Raw genomic sequence first — 18,003 nt, 5'->3', positions numbered from 1 at the left:
TTATTAGTCAAACTGAAGGCATGAATATATTTAACTTCTCTGATATATCAGTTACCTGATTTATTTGTTAGAAATTTTACTTCAAAGAAACTCAAAATTAGTTGGTGTCCTAGAGTTACTAAGAACCTATAAAAAGAAGAATGGGACCTAGTTATTCAAGACAGCATATTTCCTTAAATCAAAAGACCTAAATTCAAATTGGTAAGATAGTCCAGACACTTATCTGGCTACAATTTTGATCCAAATCAGCTACGTTTTTGGAAAGCTTACTCGCATGCCTCCAACTTAAATGAATAGTGTTATATTAACAAAATGCCATTAACTCCATACAATGATATCACATTGGGAAGTTCAGTCGATAAAGAGTGACATCTTCAACATGTACAGCTATTGTCCTTTTGGAGGTGGTGGGACAGGAATAAAAATAAGAAATAAAGCTTACTCCAGAAAACAGCTTCTCTGTTGGCTTAAAATGCACAAATATATGTGGCAAAGTTAGAAGTAGTGAAAAAGAAGCCTAAATTTCAACAATACCATAAGGTAAGTATAAAACTAGATCTTGAGAACACTTTCACATGATTATCCAAGTATTTAAACAGTTATACCACAAAGAAATCATAGACTGCTGTCTTTTCTATATAAGCCATAATAGCTTGAGAATATATTATATATTGTATAGGGTGAAGATAGTGCTTGCATAGAATCAATTGTTGCTGCAGCTAGACCTTAAAGTGTCCTGTTTACTGTAAACAGCAAATTACATAAGTCATGATAACAACGGAAGATTAAAGAATTACATATTAACATGAGAGTCGACATTTGAGATACCTAAGTCATGTGCCTGCCATTATAACTATAATTGTACTTTCCGGAAACTTTGACTCTGCTTAAAGCTAAGATTCTGCTTATAAAGTAGAGAAAAATGGACATGCCTAAAGAGAAAATCACATTTATTTAAAAATCATGCTGGGCTCTGATTCTTCTGCATGGACGGGCTCTGTGGGAACCTTCTCAGCTTGGTGGATCACCTTCCTGGACCTGGGGGGAGTTGGGAGGACCTTGGACTTAGCATAGAGTGGGGAACCCTGATGGCTCCTTGGCCTTGAGAGGGAGGGAGGGGAGGTATGGGTGGAGGGAAGGGGAGGGAAGGGGGAGAAGGAGGGGAGGGAAGGGGGAGGAGGAGCGGAGGGAGGGAGGAGGAGGAGGGAAGGAGATGGAAATTTTTAAATATAAAAAAAATAAACCATGAGAAAAAAAAAATCATGTTTCTTAAGCAAGCAAAATCTTGGTGTTCTGAGTTCTAAAATAGGCATTTCAACAAGATCATATTAAGTTAAATTTTCATACCCAGTGGGTTCAGCTCAATCTATTTGTAGGAGAAAAGAAATTCCAGTTTCTCCATGCTTCTTGTAGTCATGCTTACCTTAGAGCCAGTCACTGCCAAGGAGACTCTGCACCTAGCTATTCCTATGTATACACTTAGTTGGATTTGGGGCATTACAGCTGTCTATATCCTAGATTTTAAACTATTAAATTTCTCTCTCAAACTCCACTCAAATTCACTCCATTAGGTATGCGCTGGGTTCTTACTAATGCTTACTAAATTGTTAAATATTTAACAGATGATACTTTCATTTATTATTTATTTATCATTTTTAAAGTGATTGTAATTTATTCCTCATTGAATACAAATACATGTAACTATACTACAAACTAGACTGTAACGAGTACATTATTTTCAATCTCTTCCTACTTTTTATTTTGAATTTCCTTTTTAAAAATTTATTCCTTTAAAACGTCATAGATGTATACAATGCATGTTAATCATATTAACCCTCCTATCCTCCAACTCCCCTTGACTCCCCTCCCTAATATATCTCCCTTCCAGTTTCAAGTCCTTCTTTTATGTAGTTGTTTTGTTTGAAAACCAAATGAGGCCAGGCGGTGGTGGTGCACGCTTTTAATCCCAGCACTCAGGAGGCAGAGGCAGGTGAATCCCTGTGACTTTGAGGCCAGCCTGGTCTATAAGAGCTAGTTCCTGGACAGCTAGGACTGTTACACAGAAAAACCCTGTCTTGAAAAATCAAGAGAAAGAAAGAAAGAAAGAAAGAAAGAAAGAAAGAAAGAAAGAAAGAAAGAAAGAAAGAAAGAAAGAAAGAAAGAAAGAAAAAGAAAAAAGAAAAAGAAAACCAATTGAGTTTAGCCAATGCTGTTCCTATATTCATGGCTGTGGGATTATCTAGGAGGGTACTGGATTTCCTGTCCTAGCATCCATCAGTGGCCAATAGTTTCTTAACTAATCATCTCCCAAAAAGTTTCTACAAGCAGACTGACTCATTTATTTGCTGTTTTCTGGTTTTGTAAACTTAAAAAACTGTTTCTAAGAAATTTTCCAAAATTTTCACTGTTCTTCTAAAGTGACATATAAAATTACATATATTTATCATGTGTCAAATTGATTTGTAAAACAATTGAAAAATGATGAGAAGGTATATATTAAGTGGCTCAAAGACAAAATGATAACCATTGATAATAGTAATGAATATATTCCTTGACTAGACTTAGGTATTCTATAATAAATATATAAAAGTACATATATATGAATATATACATACAGATTATACACCCACACACATTACCTGAGCATTTTGTTCATAACTTGTCTGCACCATTCACTGTCTGATCTGAGATAAATTACATATTCTTTCTGTGGGTTGATTTTTTTTCATCTATGCAATGGAAATGCTTTCATGTTGTAATCTTTCTATGTAGCCTAAGAACTATGTCATTTCCTTTAGTATACTATAATAGCATCCCGTAATAAAATATTATGGTTTTTAGTGAGGTTGGGGAAAACACAAACTCCTAATCATAAACCAAGAAACAAACAAGCTTTTCTCAGTCTTTGGCTAAAAGCATTAACATTATTTCATAATATTCTGCCTACATCTACATATACAATTGCCATTCTGGGTACCTTTCAGTTTCTCAAATTTATAATCTATCACTTTAAAGTATTCCCAAATCTCTACCTTTTCTTCTATCTATCATATATTTAGAGAAGAAAAATTAACAATCAACATATTTGACAATGCACATAAATTGGTAAATGTTATCTTTCTATAGTACAACTAAGAACAAATTTTCCATATATAGAATAAGTAAACAAATGCTTATGAAAAGTTTGTATTAGAGGAATATACTTAATTCACCATCACTAATTTAGTCACAATTTCTTATCAGTTCAGGTTCTCTTCAAGCAAAAAATTTTATAGAAAATAATAAACTTATATACATGACTTTGTAGTTATAGTTTGTGTCCATAAGATGATGCAACAACTTACCTGAGATCATCAGAAAGCCACCTCCAACTTTATAACAGCCAGCACTGGCAAAGGGTACCCCATACACCAGCAGAAATCCCCCTGAGAGACTAGAAGCAGCACCTAATATAATGAAGATTGTCCAAAAACCTCTGTACACTAGAGAGTGGGGGAAAAGAAAATAATGGGTCAGAGCATAGTTTTAATTTCAGGCTTAGTAGTTATTCTCCATTTTCATCTAGCATTTCCTATTTATCTTTCCAAACAAATATCAGATGACCTTTCTCACTAGATACCTTTCCTTACTAATATAGTTTAGGTTAAATATAGTTTAGGTTAGAGGCCCCTCTGATGAATCATCATTTCACCTGTCTTTCAAAAATTCTATCATATTTGCCTTTCTTTACACATCAGCAATCCAGATTATATTTTAGTATTTTCTACTGTCAACAGAGTTTCCAGGCCCATAGTACACCCCCAGAGATATTTGCTGCATTGAATCATATGCATCCACTAAGTTTTAGTTCTAGAAGGATAAGCACAGGATTTTCCTATTTATAACATGTTCCTAGATCAGAAGTCTCTGGGTACAACCATTCAAGACTCATAATATAAAGCAAAACTTCAAACTGAATAATTAAAATCCATCATTTCTGACTAATCATTTAAACATACCTTGTAGCTCCTTTCCTTCCCCCACAAAATGAGCTCAAATTTTTCAGTGTCTGGAAAGTAGCACTCTGTAATGTTTTTTCTAACAAGTCACTCTTTTGTTGAAATTTGATTGTTCTGTCTCTTCTTCTAGACTTTCTGACAGGTTAAGTTCTTATGCAAGAGGGATGTATGAACACATGGAATTATTCCACAAGTATTTGTGGTGATAAAAATGTTGTGATATTTATGGTGATAAAATACTGTGATATTTTGTTTGTACAGTAACGAGTAAAGCCTTCCTAAAGATGAGAGTGTGGAGCTAGCCACACTAGTTAGCCATAGAGGCCAGACAGTGGTGGCACACACTTTTAATCCCAGCACTCAGGAGACAGAGGCAGACAGGTCTATGTGAGTTCAATTCACCCTGGACTACACGAGATTGACTCAGTCCAGCCTGGTCTACAAGAGCTAGTTCCAGGATAGGCTCCAAAGTTACAGAGAAACCCTGTCTCATAAAACCAAAAGAGAGATGGGAAGAGAGAGAGAGAGAGAGAGAGAGAGAGAGAGAGAGAGAGACAGAGAGAGAGACAGAGAGAGACAGAGACAGAGAAAGAGAAAGAGAGAAAGAGAGAAAGAGAGAAACAGAAACAAGCAGTGGTGGCTCACACCTTTAATCCCAGCACTAGGAAGGTGGAGACAGGAAGTGATATGGCTGGACAGAGAAGGGAATATAAGGCAGAAAAAGAAAGGAGCTCAGGACTCCGTCTGAAGTTTCGCAGATATAGGGTTGCCCATTTGGTCTGAGGATTCAGTAAAGGTAAGAAGTAGTGGCTGGCTGCTCTGCTTCTCTGACCTTTCAACATTTACCCCTATATCTGACTCATGGTTTTTATAATTAAGACCAATTAGAATTTACACTACACATGTAAGTGGATTATAAAATTAAAAATAAATGTATATGATGCATCTTTTTAGAACCATGTTTTATAATCATACATTTTCTGATGCTCAATAATAAGCCTGTATGTACGATGGGCAATAACTTCTTTAGGCATTTCTAAAACTCAGTTACAAATATGTGTACAAATGTATCACATATTTGATTTCATCAAAGATTAAATATGCTGCATCATTCATCCAGAAGGAACAAATAGAAATAAAAATAAAATATGAAAGATCTGTTTTTTAATTTTCTGATATCACAAAACAAAGAACTATGGAACTAAGAATTTCATCTATCTTTCATTTCTGTGGGCTCCTCTATACACTCAAAGAGAAAAAAATCCCATTATGCAAAGTAAAGTAGACCTTTGAAGATGAGTATCTAAATTGTAAACTTAATTAACTAGTTTGTTTTAATGGGTCTGTATCTTTCAGGAAATAAGAGAAACATGGAGCTTAATTTCTCTAGATTATCTATTATTCAGTGACAGCTAATTTTTAGCTGCAATTTAAAATGGATATTTTTATTTTAGAAGTTTCTAAAAGATACAATGTTATTAATTCATTGAGAATGTCATATAATGTGTTTTGATCATATTCATCCTTCACTCTTCCCCCCAACTCTTAATTATATGCCTTAATTATCTGTTTGGGGTGGGTGGTATGTAAAAATTAGTGCATATGCCAACAGATGCCGAGGCCATAGACATCAAATCATCCTGTAGCTGAAGTTACAGGAGGTTGTGAACTACCTTATGTGGGTACTGGGAACTAAACTCAGGTACTCTGGAAAAGAAGTATGTACTTTAACCAGTGCCACCCCCAAACAGTTTTGAGACACTATCATTGCTTCTTACAAGTACTAGTAAATAACAGGTGTGTGTGTGTAATATATGTGTGTGTGTGTGTGTGTGTGAATACACACATATATATGCACATACATATATATAAATGGAAAGAGAAAGACAGACAGAAACATAGAGACCGATACCGAGAGAGAGAGAGAGAGAGAGAGAGAGAGAGAGAGAGAGAGAGAGAGAGAGAGAGAGAGAGAGAGAGAGAAGAGAGAATGAGAGCAAGCATATGCGAAGCACTACCAGAGAAAGAGTACAGCAGGGAATAAGAAAAGTATGTGGTGACTTCAAATAATCACTCTACCTGAATGGACTCTGGACCAAAAATGATACTAGAAGATTTCTCCATATAATCAGGTTAAAAGGATCAGCACATGAAACAATCATGGCCTGTAAAATGGCCCAACAGGTGAAAGCATCTATTATCAAACCTAAAGACGTGAATTCAAGCCCTGAAATCTACATCAAGGAAGGAGAAAAGACTCCGACTAGTTGACCTCTGACCTCCACACGTGTGCTATGGTATACAGGTCCCCACAAATAAATAAATATAAATCTTTTTAAAGAATACACTATTCTAAAGAAAGAAAGAAGACTCCCCTCAGCCCAAAAATCACAAATACAGTGAAAGAACATCTGAGAAGTGTTCATAAAGATGGGCATTACAAAAAAAGGAGCAAGCCAGTTCCAACCCAGCTCCAGCCATAGAACTCCTTAGTGTGTGTGAGGGAAGAAACAAGTCTCATTCAAAAGGTGAAGCCAGGACATCCTGGTGAAAAGAGATTGGCAGTCCTACACTCAGGACAACCCATTATTCTCTTGTGATCCAAATGCAAATATTGAGGATTTGGTTAAGACAATTGCTTTTCAGGTAGACAGGTCAACAGGGGATGGGCATTTCAGTTTGTTAGTCTGTGTAAGTCAGAGAGCAGTAGACAGGTCAGGTAGGCAGGTCAACAGGGGATGGGCATTTCAGTTTGTTACTTTGTGAAGGTCAGATAGCAGTAGCCTGGTGGGGACCCTGAGACAACACCGATTATTTAAATTTGTGTAACACCTGGTGCTTGAGAATGGAACAAACACAACTTATGGAGCCTGACTTTAACTTGCAAAGGCTCTAGGGTAACAGATGTCCCTAGGAAGCAGTTGTATTGGGTGGGAGGGACAGACACTGACAAGTTGGAATGTGTAGCCTGAGCAAGACTCAGGTCAGGGAATGGGGTGCACAAGGAAAGTTCATAGAACAACCTCAGCATCCAGGGGCAGATCTCCTCAACAGAGAAAACACTGGAGTCCATAAGCCCTGAACTAAGTGGACCAACCCCTGAAGTTACTCACCTACATGCTTGCCACTCACAGTAGAAAGTACATCCCTCCAGCAAGGTGATTAATATTTCAGAGATCTTGAAAATAATAAGAAATGGTCTCCACCTCAACAGATCTCAGTGCTGTGACTGTTTCCCACATTTTCAATGCGAAGACCTTCCCCCCAGAACATTAATCACCCCATGGGGTAACATCAACAGACTATGGGAGAGTTGAGTCTGAGCTGTGAAGCTAACTGTGGCCAGCAGAGGCCTCTGTCACACAGAGAACCTAGTAAAGTGAAGTCAGCTATGGAGAACATCACTTTTCCTACACAGACTCAACAGACCATAGAGAACAAACCATAAGAAAACCAGGAGTCGACAACCTCAACTGAATTCTTTCTGTTATGTAAATCCTCAATGTTTTAAGCATCAAGAAAAAAGTTGTTCCACTATTTCATATTTTTTCCTTGTTTTTTTCTCCTGTGTGTCCCAGATTTTTCTACTTTACTACAACTTTAGTAGCATTTTGTTTTACTGTAATTAATATTTTAATTTTATTAAACTTTTCACATTCATATAATTTTATTTATACATGTTTTTCTTTATTGAACAATTCTTTTTTATTCTCTTTTCTTTGTTTGTATCCCCATATATCCATGTTGTTTTTCTCTCTACTATATTTTTGGTCTGACTTTCAGTGTTTTAATCTTATGTTTTAAATTTACTAATCCTTATAGCCAGCTAATTTATACACCAAATTTTCTAATTATTGGTACTTTTGCATTTTTCTCTCTTTTTATTTTCCTAATTTCCCTCTCTATTTATCTCCTTCTACAAATTCTGTTTCATTCTTCTTGTTCCTTGCATTTATTTAATGTTGCTCCCATATTTTTCCTTTCTCTTGCTTCTCTTTTTTCCTAAGAATGTATAAATATCTCGCTGACACTAAGTACTTTGAAAATTTCTATCGCATTCAGCATTTATTTTGCAATTTTTTGTTTAATGGTCATTGGTAATATATTAATGGGATTACTAAATTTTTAGTATATTTCTAAATCCTATACAGCTTAATTTTGATTGCTGTAACAACATTTTGTTTTCTCCTCTCTGCATGATATTGGAGGCTTGGCCCTTAATGGTCAGTTTTTCAATAAAGAGATATCCAAATAAAACTTGGAGAGAAATTTAAAGTTAAATTAAATTTGATTTAATTTAAAAATTAAATTTAATTTAATTTAAAGAGATGAAAATTAACAGCACAAAAATATAAGAACAAGAAAAATCAAGAAAAAGTAACTCTTCCAAAAACTTGATCAAATTATAAAACATAATTGCATGGAATGGGATCCCGGAGGAAATGCAATGGGAAAAAATAGGTCTACTTCCAGGTAGGAATCTCAGAAAAACTCACAACATTATGCCTTCCCTGCCACCATGGACATGATTCTTTTAAAACGTAAGCAAAAACAAAACATCCCCCTTTAAGTTTCCTCTCTTGGTTGCTTTGTCATAGTAACGGAAAAAGTAACTAACATACTCCTGAAATAGCAAATTCAAAGATACTGAAATGGATAAACTGCTAGGTGAGGATAGTCAACCATTGCTTATAAGGAAAAACGGTGATTCCATCAAAAATACAAATAAAAAATACAAATAAAATACAAATAAGCAAATAAATTCAAACTAGAATATAGAATATCAAAAACATAAAGAAAAAGTTAATCAAAATGAGTCTAAACTTTTTAAGTTGGGAAAGGAAAAATGGTGATGCCATCAAAAATACAAATAAAAAATACAAATAAAATACAAATAAGGAAATAAATTCAAACTAGAACATAGAATATCAAAAACATAAAGAAAAAGTTAATCAAAATGAGTCTAAAATTTTTCAGTTGGGAAGAGAAAAAATAATAACATGGGGAAAAATCATATAAACTTCTTTTAAAAAAATAGAAACATTGAAAATGAAAATAATTGATTAAAAAGAGACAATGTAACCAAAAGACTTAAGTAAGCAGAAAAAGAATATAAGGAATGAAGGGTAAGTCAAGGAGATATTACATTCAGATATCAATAAAGAATAAAAACATGCTTGATGGCAACATCCAAGAATTCTGAAGTACAATGAAGAGATAAGCCAAAGAATCTACAAGGTGTAGAACCAATAACAAAAGGGGTAAGGTTCTATTCTATAAAATTATAGTGGAAAAATTCTCTAATCTAGAGAAAGAAATAAACATTCACACACAAAAGGCACCCAGGACCTCAACAGACAAGGTCACAGAATAAACTCACTTATGTACAAAATAACAAGTTTCTTTCATGGCTAGAAAGCCAAAAAAAGAAATCCTGGACATCTTGACAATGCCATCCTTGCCAAAGCTTCACAAATAATTTCAAAGTTACTTATTCAGAATGGGGCATATTATACTAATGGTAAAAGAACATTAAACGCAATCCGTTCTCGTCATGAGAATAAATTCTCTGGCCTGAGTAGAGACCTAACATTCCATTTAGACAGGATCAGTCACCTAACCAAGGGATCAGCCCTAGAAAGGTGAGTTCATCCAAAGCCACACTAAAGATATAAGTAGAACAGTTAGTTATTGAATGCAATACTGTACTTTACCTTCCCAGAACTTCCATTCTTAGTCCCTACAACCTAAGTTGTCATGAGGTTCTGCTGACTCTTCCCACTTTAGCTCAAAAAGTAGCTTTTCCCTTTATATTTCTATTGGATGATGGCTAGAACCTAAGGGTTTTTTTTCCTAGTATTTTGGACTTCTTTAATCTTTCCCTAAAGTCCCCCTCCCTGCAGTATGGCTGACCCTATGTCATTAAATAGCTTGGCTTTTATTTTCTTTTTCTCCTCAGCTCTTCTTGGGAAGTTGATAAGATTTATAGCTTGCCTTTCCTGAGTTTGTTTGTTTGTTTCTAAATCCAATAAAAATTGTTCTTGAGTCAAAAAAAAGAATGAAAATAAAATTCCCATGTCATATTATAGTCAGTATGTAAAACAAACAAAGAAAGGAAACAATATTAGAAGCTGAGGGTAAGAATTGTCAACTCAACTACAAATCAGAGTACATTTAGACTTTCATCAAAAATCTTAAAATCCAAGAAAGCAAAGAAAATATATGACAAAACCAAAAGGTAAATAATTGCCAATCAAGGTGAATATTTCTAGAACAACCAGTTTTTCAATTTTGATGGAGTAATAAGGACATTTCAGCACAAGCTCAAACCACAAAGCCAGAACTAAAGAATGCCAAGAAATACTTAAAGGTCACTTTAAAGAAATCTGTACAAATCTGGCTTTTGGAATCCTAGTCTATTTGGAGGCATACCTTCCTAAGCCTGAATGGAGGGGGAGGGCCTTGGACTTTCTTAGGACTGGAGGGGGAGGGGAAGATAAGTGGGGGAGAGAGGGAAGTGGGAAGAGGGGAGGGAGTGAACATTTTGATTGCTAGTATTGACTTTCTTCAGTGCTGAACAACAATGCTGAAATCTGAGCCAAATAAACCCTTTCCTCCCGAACTTAATTATTGGTCATGGTGTTTCATTGCAGCAATAGAAAACCTAACTAAGTTAAGGTTCTAAGAGAATGTTTGTTTATCCCTATATTTTCTATTTTTTAATGGTTTTGCTAGAATCTAGGTAATTTTTTATGTCTTATCAATTCATTGTGGACTCAATATTAATAGAAACTACAAACATGCATGGAAACTGAATAAAACACTTTCAAGTGATTAATGAACATAGAAGACATCAGGGAGGAAAATTCTAGAATCAAGAAAAGTAAAATAGATAACTAACCAGAACCTTGGATATACATCTAAGGCAGCAGCACAAGGAAAGTTTATAAGAGTGCTTCTGTTAAAACAGAAACCAGATATTTATGATAAATAGCCTAATGTTGTGTCTCAATCCTTAGTATAGTACTTCAAGGTTTAGCAAGAGCAGTAAGAGAAGGGGAAAAGAGACATACAAATAAGAAATTAAAAAGTCAATGTAACCTAATTTTTATACAAAATACTCATATACTTAAAATCCCTAAAACTTCCACCAGAAAAAGTTCAGATTTGATTTTTAAGAAAATTCAGTAAAGCAACAGAGTGCAAAAATGAGCACAAAAATCAGTTTTCTATATATTAACCCAAATTTGCAAACAAAAACCAATTAGAAAATGCCATTCCCAATAGCTTCAAAGATAAAATACCTAGAATAAATGTAAATAGAGCCATTAAAGATCTCTATTATAAAAATATTAAGACCCTGAGGAAAGGAATTAATGAAAACTAGTCAAAATAAAAAGACATCCATGATCATGGATTGATGTGAGATTCCCCTCCGTATGCTATGAATATGTTCTATTATCGTTGATTAATACAGAAGCTGTTTCAGCTAATGGCTTAGCAGATTAAAGCAAGGTGGGAAATCAGAACAGAGATAGAGAGATAGGCAGAACCATGTAGGAGACGGTTGGCAGAATCTTTCTTGGTAAGCCACAGCCTTGTGGCAATACAGAGAATAATATTAGTGGGTTATTTTAAGATATAAGAGCTATATATAATATTAATATAATTTCTGTGTGATTATTCGAATCTAAGCAGTTGGGAAATAAATGAGCAGTCTTCACCTATAATTGCACTCAACATGTGGTAACTACATTCACATAGAACCTGAGAGAGTTTGGGAAGGAATTCTAGACCTAAAAGAACAGAGTTAAGCACAACTTCTTGGTAGCAGCATATTTTCAGATAGACACTGTTTTCTGGTGGCAAGTAGGGGAGCAGCTCCATTAAGAGACTTCCTGACTCAGCTTTAGTGGCAAAAACTGTATGACTTCTTTAAGGGACGACTTCCTGCTTTATGCTGGTAGCTTGAACTATGGCTCTGTTGGGAGGTCCTGCACTTAAATGGGGTCTGTAAGCAGCATGTTACAAATTGCTAAATGGTGACATAGAATTGTTGCATTCCTGGAGTTGGGGAGGTGTTCCTGGCTCATAGAGACAGTAAACATACCTCTACCATATTGGATGGGGTGGAAGAAACAGGCAGGGCTGTGAAGTTGGTCCTAGCTATAGCTACTTTAGAAAAAATGCTCCTGATCAAAAACTGATTACAGATACACAATAAGGACAGGTTCAGATGAAAAATACCTCTAAATGTGTCAGTGTTGTATAAATGTATGTAGGCTTGGGAGAGAGAAAGAAGAGTATAGACAGTTACAAAAAGAAATAGGTTTACAAAATAAACAAAGTCTTTAAAGATACAGTAAAAGTAATATAAAATAGTACAGCTAGTCATAGATTAACAAAGTAAAGAAAAATAAGCCACATAAAGATGGAATATACACAGAGAGTCTGGATTATATATATCATTGTGTTTTCTTTGAAGTGTTTGACTGTTTTGGGATCTGCTAAGCTAAACAAACATAAAGGTATCTTGACTTCAAAATTTGAGTCTAAGGAAAAAGAGGTTCTGCTTTTGTTTCCACAGGAAATGAGAGTCTGTGAATTCCTTTTAGGCTAATGTGATTTGATGGAACAAAAGCACCTCTGAAAGATTTCCGTGGCCCCCTGAAAGGTCTCCATGAACCCTAAAAACATTTCACCCAACATAAAGCAGGAAGCAGTTTGGAGAAAACTATACCCAAATTCCCAAAATGGTTGCTCATAAATGTTTATTTTCATTTTAAAAGGGCTGGTTATAAGTGATTAATGCTTTCAGTCAATTTATAAAAAAATAAGGGGGATATGATATAGAAATAAATACATTACATTGATATGGATCTTGGTCTATTGATAGAAATTTAAGCTCAATTTTGTTATGCTATGTGTACATGTCTTCCTGCCCTTGTTTAAGGTATTGTGCTTGTGTAGCTCATTTAAAAATGTAATGTATAGTTAAGAAATACAGATTAATTTCATCCCAGCTTGTCCCCAAGCACCCCTTTCCATCTGCGGGGTCCTAGGATCCCCCAACCCAGCCTGCTTCAGGGCTGAGGGTCTGGGGACACAGTGGTGAGAGCTACTACTGCAGGGGTTTCTTTGTTCCACACAAGCCTGCACCTACCAAGCCTTTCCTTTTGTCTGTGGGTCCTTGGCCAGTGGGAGGCCCTGCTCCTGTAACAGGAGGTCCATCCGGAGGTATAAGTGTGTGCCCACCTGGGCAGACAGATGCTCTGGAAACGGAGTACAGGTACTCTCCAATCCCCTAAACTTCCTGGCCATTGAGTGGGGCTTCTTCCTGGATACTGGCTTTCTCTATTTATCCCATCCCAGCTTTCCCCCAAGCACTACTTTCCATCTGCTGGGTCCTAGAATCCCCTAACTCAGCCTGCTTTGGGGCTGAGGGTCTGGGGACACAGTGGTGAATGCTGCTGCTGCTACAGGGGTTTCTTTATTCACACGAGCCTGCACTTACCAAGCCCACCCTTTTGTCTCTGCGGTCCTTGGCCAGCTGGAGGCCCTGCTCCTGTACCAGCAGATCCATCTGGAGGGATAGGTGTGTGCCTCCCTGTTGGGCTGGACGCCCTGGAATGGAGTACAGGCCCCCTCTAATTACCTAAACATTCCTGAATGGCCATTCAGCGGGGTGCCTCCACTGCTACTGGCTTTCTTTAGTTACCCCATCCCATCTTTCCCCCATGCACTCCTTTCCATCTACAGGGTCTTTAGATCCACCACCACAGCCTACTTCAGGGTGGAGGGGATCTGAGAGCTAACTCCTGTGCTGAGGGGATCTAAGAGGGGCCAAAACAAGAAAAACCCCCAAGTACACAGTTAGCCACAGCAAAAATGGGACCAAGATGTCAAGACTCTCCCGACTGCATTTGAAGGAAAAGATGGGCAGGCGCCAATGCAAGAATTCTTCCAACAACCTGAAAAGCAACATGGTAATGCCAGAATCCAGTGAACATGCAACAGGAAGACTTGAACACCCTAATCCAGAAGAATTAAAAGAAATCGACTTTAAACATAACATTATGAAGGTGAAAGAGAACATTAAATAGGATGTGAAAAACTCCCTTAAAGAAATGGAGAAGACTAACAAAAAGTTAGAAGAAATTAATAAATCCATCAAAGATACCCAAAAAAGCAAGAAAAAGCAATCAAACTGGTAATGGAAACAGTTCAAGACTTGAAAACTGAAATGGTAATAATGAAGAAAACATAAACCGAGGGACGGCTGGATATGGAAACTCTGGGTAAAATAACAGAAACTACAGACACAAGTATAAGCAACAAAATACAAGAAAAAGAAGAAAATCTCAGATGCTGAAGATACTATAGAGGAAATAAACTCATTGATCAAAGAAAACAGCAAATCCAACAAATTCTTGACACAAAACATCCAGGAAATCTGAGACACCATGAAAAGACCAAACCTAAGAATAATAGGGGTAGAAGAAGGAGAAGAATTACAGCTCAAAGGCCCAGAAAATACATTCAACAAAATTATAAAACAAAACTTTCCCAACCTAAAGAAGGATATTCCTATGAAAGTACAAGAAGCATACAGAACACCAAATAGACTGGATTAAAAAAAATTCCCTCGCCTTATAATAATCAAAACACAAAACATACAGAATAAAGAAAGAATATTAAGAGATGCAAAGGAAAAAGGTCAAGTAACATATAAAAGGAAACCTATCAGAATTACACCTGACTGCTCTAATGAAACTAAGAAAGCCAGAGGTCTTGGATAGATGTGCTGCAGACACTAAGAGAACATGGATGCAAGCCCAGACTGCTATACCCAGCAAAGCTTTCTTTCACCAGCAATGGAGAAAACAAGATATTGCAGGACAAAAACAAATGTAAACAATATGTAGCCACAAACCCAGCCTTGCAGAAAGTAATAGAAGGAAAACCACGACTCAGTGAAGCCAACAACACCCATAATAACACAGACATCTAACAACCCTCCACAAGCACAACTCAAAGAAGGGAAACACACAAACTCTACCACCAAAAAAAAAAAAAAAACAGAATTAACCACTGGTCATTAATATCACTTAATATCAATGGATTCAATTCACCTATAAAAAGGCACAGGTTAAGAGAACAGATACAAAAACAGGATCCTGCATTCTGCTGTTTACAAGAAACACACCTCAACCACAAAGACCAATATCTACTCAAAGTAAAAAGATTTGGAAAAGGTTTTTAATCAAACAGACCTAAGAAACAAGCAGCTGTGGCTATACTAATATCTAACAAAATTGACTTCAAACTAAAATCAATCAGAAGAGATGGAGAAGGACACTTTATACTCATAACAGGAACAATTCATCAGGATAAAGTCTCAATCCTGAATATCTATGCCCCTAATATAAAAGCACCCACATATGTAAAAGAAACATTACTAGAACTCAAAGCACACATCACACCCCACACACTAATAGTAGATTTCAACACTCCTCTCTCACCAATGGACAGGTCAACCAGACAGAAATTTAACAGAGAAATAAGAGAACTAACAATGGTAATGAATCAAATGGACTTACAAACATCTATAGGACATTCCACCCAAACAGAAAAGAATATACCTTCTTCTCAGCATCTCATGGAACCTTCTCAAAAATTGATCACATACTCAGTAACAAAGAAAACATCCACAGATACAAAGAAAAAAATTAGTAACCACCTGTGTCTTATCAGATCACTATGGAATAAAGTTAGAATTTAACAACAAGGCTACCCCCAGAAAGCATACAAACTCATGGAAACAGAACAGTCAACTACTGAACCACCCCTGGGTTAGGGAAGAAATAAAAAAAAAGAAATTAAAGTCTTCTTCGATTTCAACAAAAATAAAGACACAACATACCCAAACCTATAGGACACTATGAAAGCAGTGCTAAGAGGAAAGTTCATAGCACTAAGTGACCACATAAAAAAATGGAGAAAACTCAAATTGGAGACTTAAAAGCACAGCTGAAAGCTCTAGAAAAAAGAAGCAGACTCACTCAGGAAGAGTAGAAGACTGGAAATAATCAAACTGGGGGTTGAAATCAAAAAAATAGAAACAGAAAACAATACAAAGAATCAATGAAATAAAGAGCTGGTTCTTTGAAAAATCAATAAGATTGATAAACCCCTATCCAAACTAATCAAACAGCAGAGAGAACACGCAAATTAACAAGATAGATACTCCTGTAAATTGGAAGCAGACAAGATCGCCAGGCAAAAGTTGGGAGCATGGGGATGGGGTGGGGTGGGGGAAGGGGAGAGAGGGAGAGAGAAGGGAAAAGGGAAGGATTGGGGAGAGCTTGGGGGATGGGAGGGTTGGGATGGAGGAAGGGTAAATATTGGAGCAGGGAAGACGATATCTTAATTAAGGGAGCCATTTTAGGGTTTGGCTCTAGAGGGGATCTCAGGTGTCCACAGGGATGTCCCCAGCTAGGACCTTGGGCAACAGAGGAGAGGGTGCCTGAACTGGCCTTGTCCCATAGTCACACTGATGAATATCTCGAATATCACCATAGAACCTTCATCTTAATGGATTGAGATAGAGACAGAAACCCACATCAGAGCACTGGACTGAGCTTCCAAGGTCCAGTTGAAGAGCTGAAGGATAGTGAAGATGAACAAGAAAGTCAGGACTGCGAGGGGTTGGTCCACCCACTGAGACAGTGTGCCTGATCCTAATGGGAGCTCACCAAATCCAGCTGGACTGGGACTGAAAGAGCATGTGATCAAATTGGACTCTCTGAATGTTGCTGACAATGGGAGCTGACTGAGAAGCCATTGATAATGGCACTGGGACTTCTTTCTACTACATATATTGGCTTTTGGGGACCCCAATCTATTTCTATGCACAGCTTTCTAGGCCTGTATGGAGAGGGGAAGGCCTTGGACTTCACATAGGGTAAGGTATCCTGCCCTCTCTTAAGACTGGAGGGGGAGGGAGGAACATGAGTGGGCGAGCAGGAGGGGAATGGGAGGAGGGGAGGAAGTAGAAATTTTTGAATGGAAAAATAAAAACAAGTAAAAAGAAAAAGAAAGATCCCTGAACTCCCTGGCAGAGATCTTCAGGCCTGCCTGGCAGGCAGCCTCTAACCCCTCTGGGTGGATGGCCTTGGTGCAGGAGCAGGAAACTGTTCCTGAGCCAAGGACCTTGCATACACTAGGGCAGCTTTGTGGGAGGCAGGGACATATGTAACAAAGACACCCCTGCAGCAGGAGCTGGGGAAGGGGGGCTGTGCTCTCTTCTGGGACAGGCTGCCCCGGGATAGCACACACTCACCCGTCCGGATGGAACTCCTCACCACTGAATCAGGGATGCCTGGTAGCCCAAAGGACACTGCTGACAAAAGGGTGAATGTGAGGGCAGGGCGGGGTCGAGTAGAACACAGCAGACCCTGAAGCACAAGCTGAGGGTGCCTGAAGTCCCTTGCAGGGATCTTCTGGCCTACCTGGCAGGCAGCCTCTGGGATGGACAGTGTGTGGAAATCCAGAAGTAGTAGGTGAACCTTACCCTTAGTTCTGTCATTGATTAACTCCTGGCTTTCTGCTGCCTCTTGGCCTTTTCTCTTTTAAGAGGCTGTACCAACCTTACCATATGTTGTTCTTCCACAAGTCTGAGAGCCTGTGATGACAGCATGCCCAGATTCCTGGGAAATGGGAAGGAGGCTGAGATATGACTCAGTTTCCCCTAACCTGTGCACCAGTAATAATTGCAAACATCAGCTGTGCCAGAAAGCTCTCTTGGACTTTGCTTGTGCTTCACCCATTGACTTTGAGGCCCTGAACTGCAAAGCTAGGATTTCCCTCCCAGTTCCTGACCATGGACTCACTTGCCACTATAGGGGACACTGTGAAAGGTGCTGCTGGACCACAGCCTTTGAATTAGAGCTTGCAAGCACTTAATGAATAAACAATTGCATGCTGATAGTAATGAGAAAAGAAG

The 18,003-nt window shown here is 37.5% G+C and overlaps 1 protein-coding gene across 1 annotated transcript in view; it reads right to left on the bottom strand.

Annotated features, from left to right (window-relative positions):
* The window catches only part of LOC119804848 (transmembrane protein 182-like), a 36,082-nt gene extending 18,561 nt beyond the window's left edge, over window positions 1–17,521 (bottom strand). The window contains exons 1-4 of the mRNA XM_038316604.1: window positions 17,341–17,521; window positions 13,513–13,622; window positions 13,162–13,270; window positions 3,345–3,482 (exon numbers count right to left, since the gene is read on the bottom strand). Coding sequence (XP_038172532.1) covers window positions 3,345–3,482; window positions 13,162–13,270; window positions 13,513–13,581 — 316 coding nt within the window. The 5' untranslated portion in view covers window positions 13,582–13,622; window positions 17,341–17,521. The remainder of the gene's footprint in view (window positions 1–3,344; window positions 3,483–13,161; window positions 13,271–13,512; window positions 13,623–17,340) is intronic.
* Window positions 17,522–18,003: the final 482 nt, after the last annotated feature.

This window comes from Arvicola amphibius, chromosome X, assembly GCF_903992535.2.
Source record: "Arvicola amphibius chromosome X, mArvAmp1.2, whole genome shotgun sequence".
In the NCBI taxonomy this organism is placed as follows: Eukaryota; Metazoa; Chordata; class Mammalia; order Rodentia; family Cricetidae; genus Arvicola; species Arvicola amphibius.
Note: the sequence above shows the minus strand (reverse complement) of the source record. Positions and strands in the feature narration are given on the sequence as shown.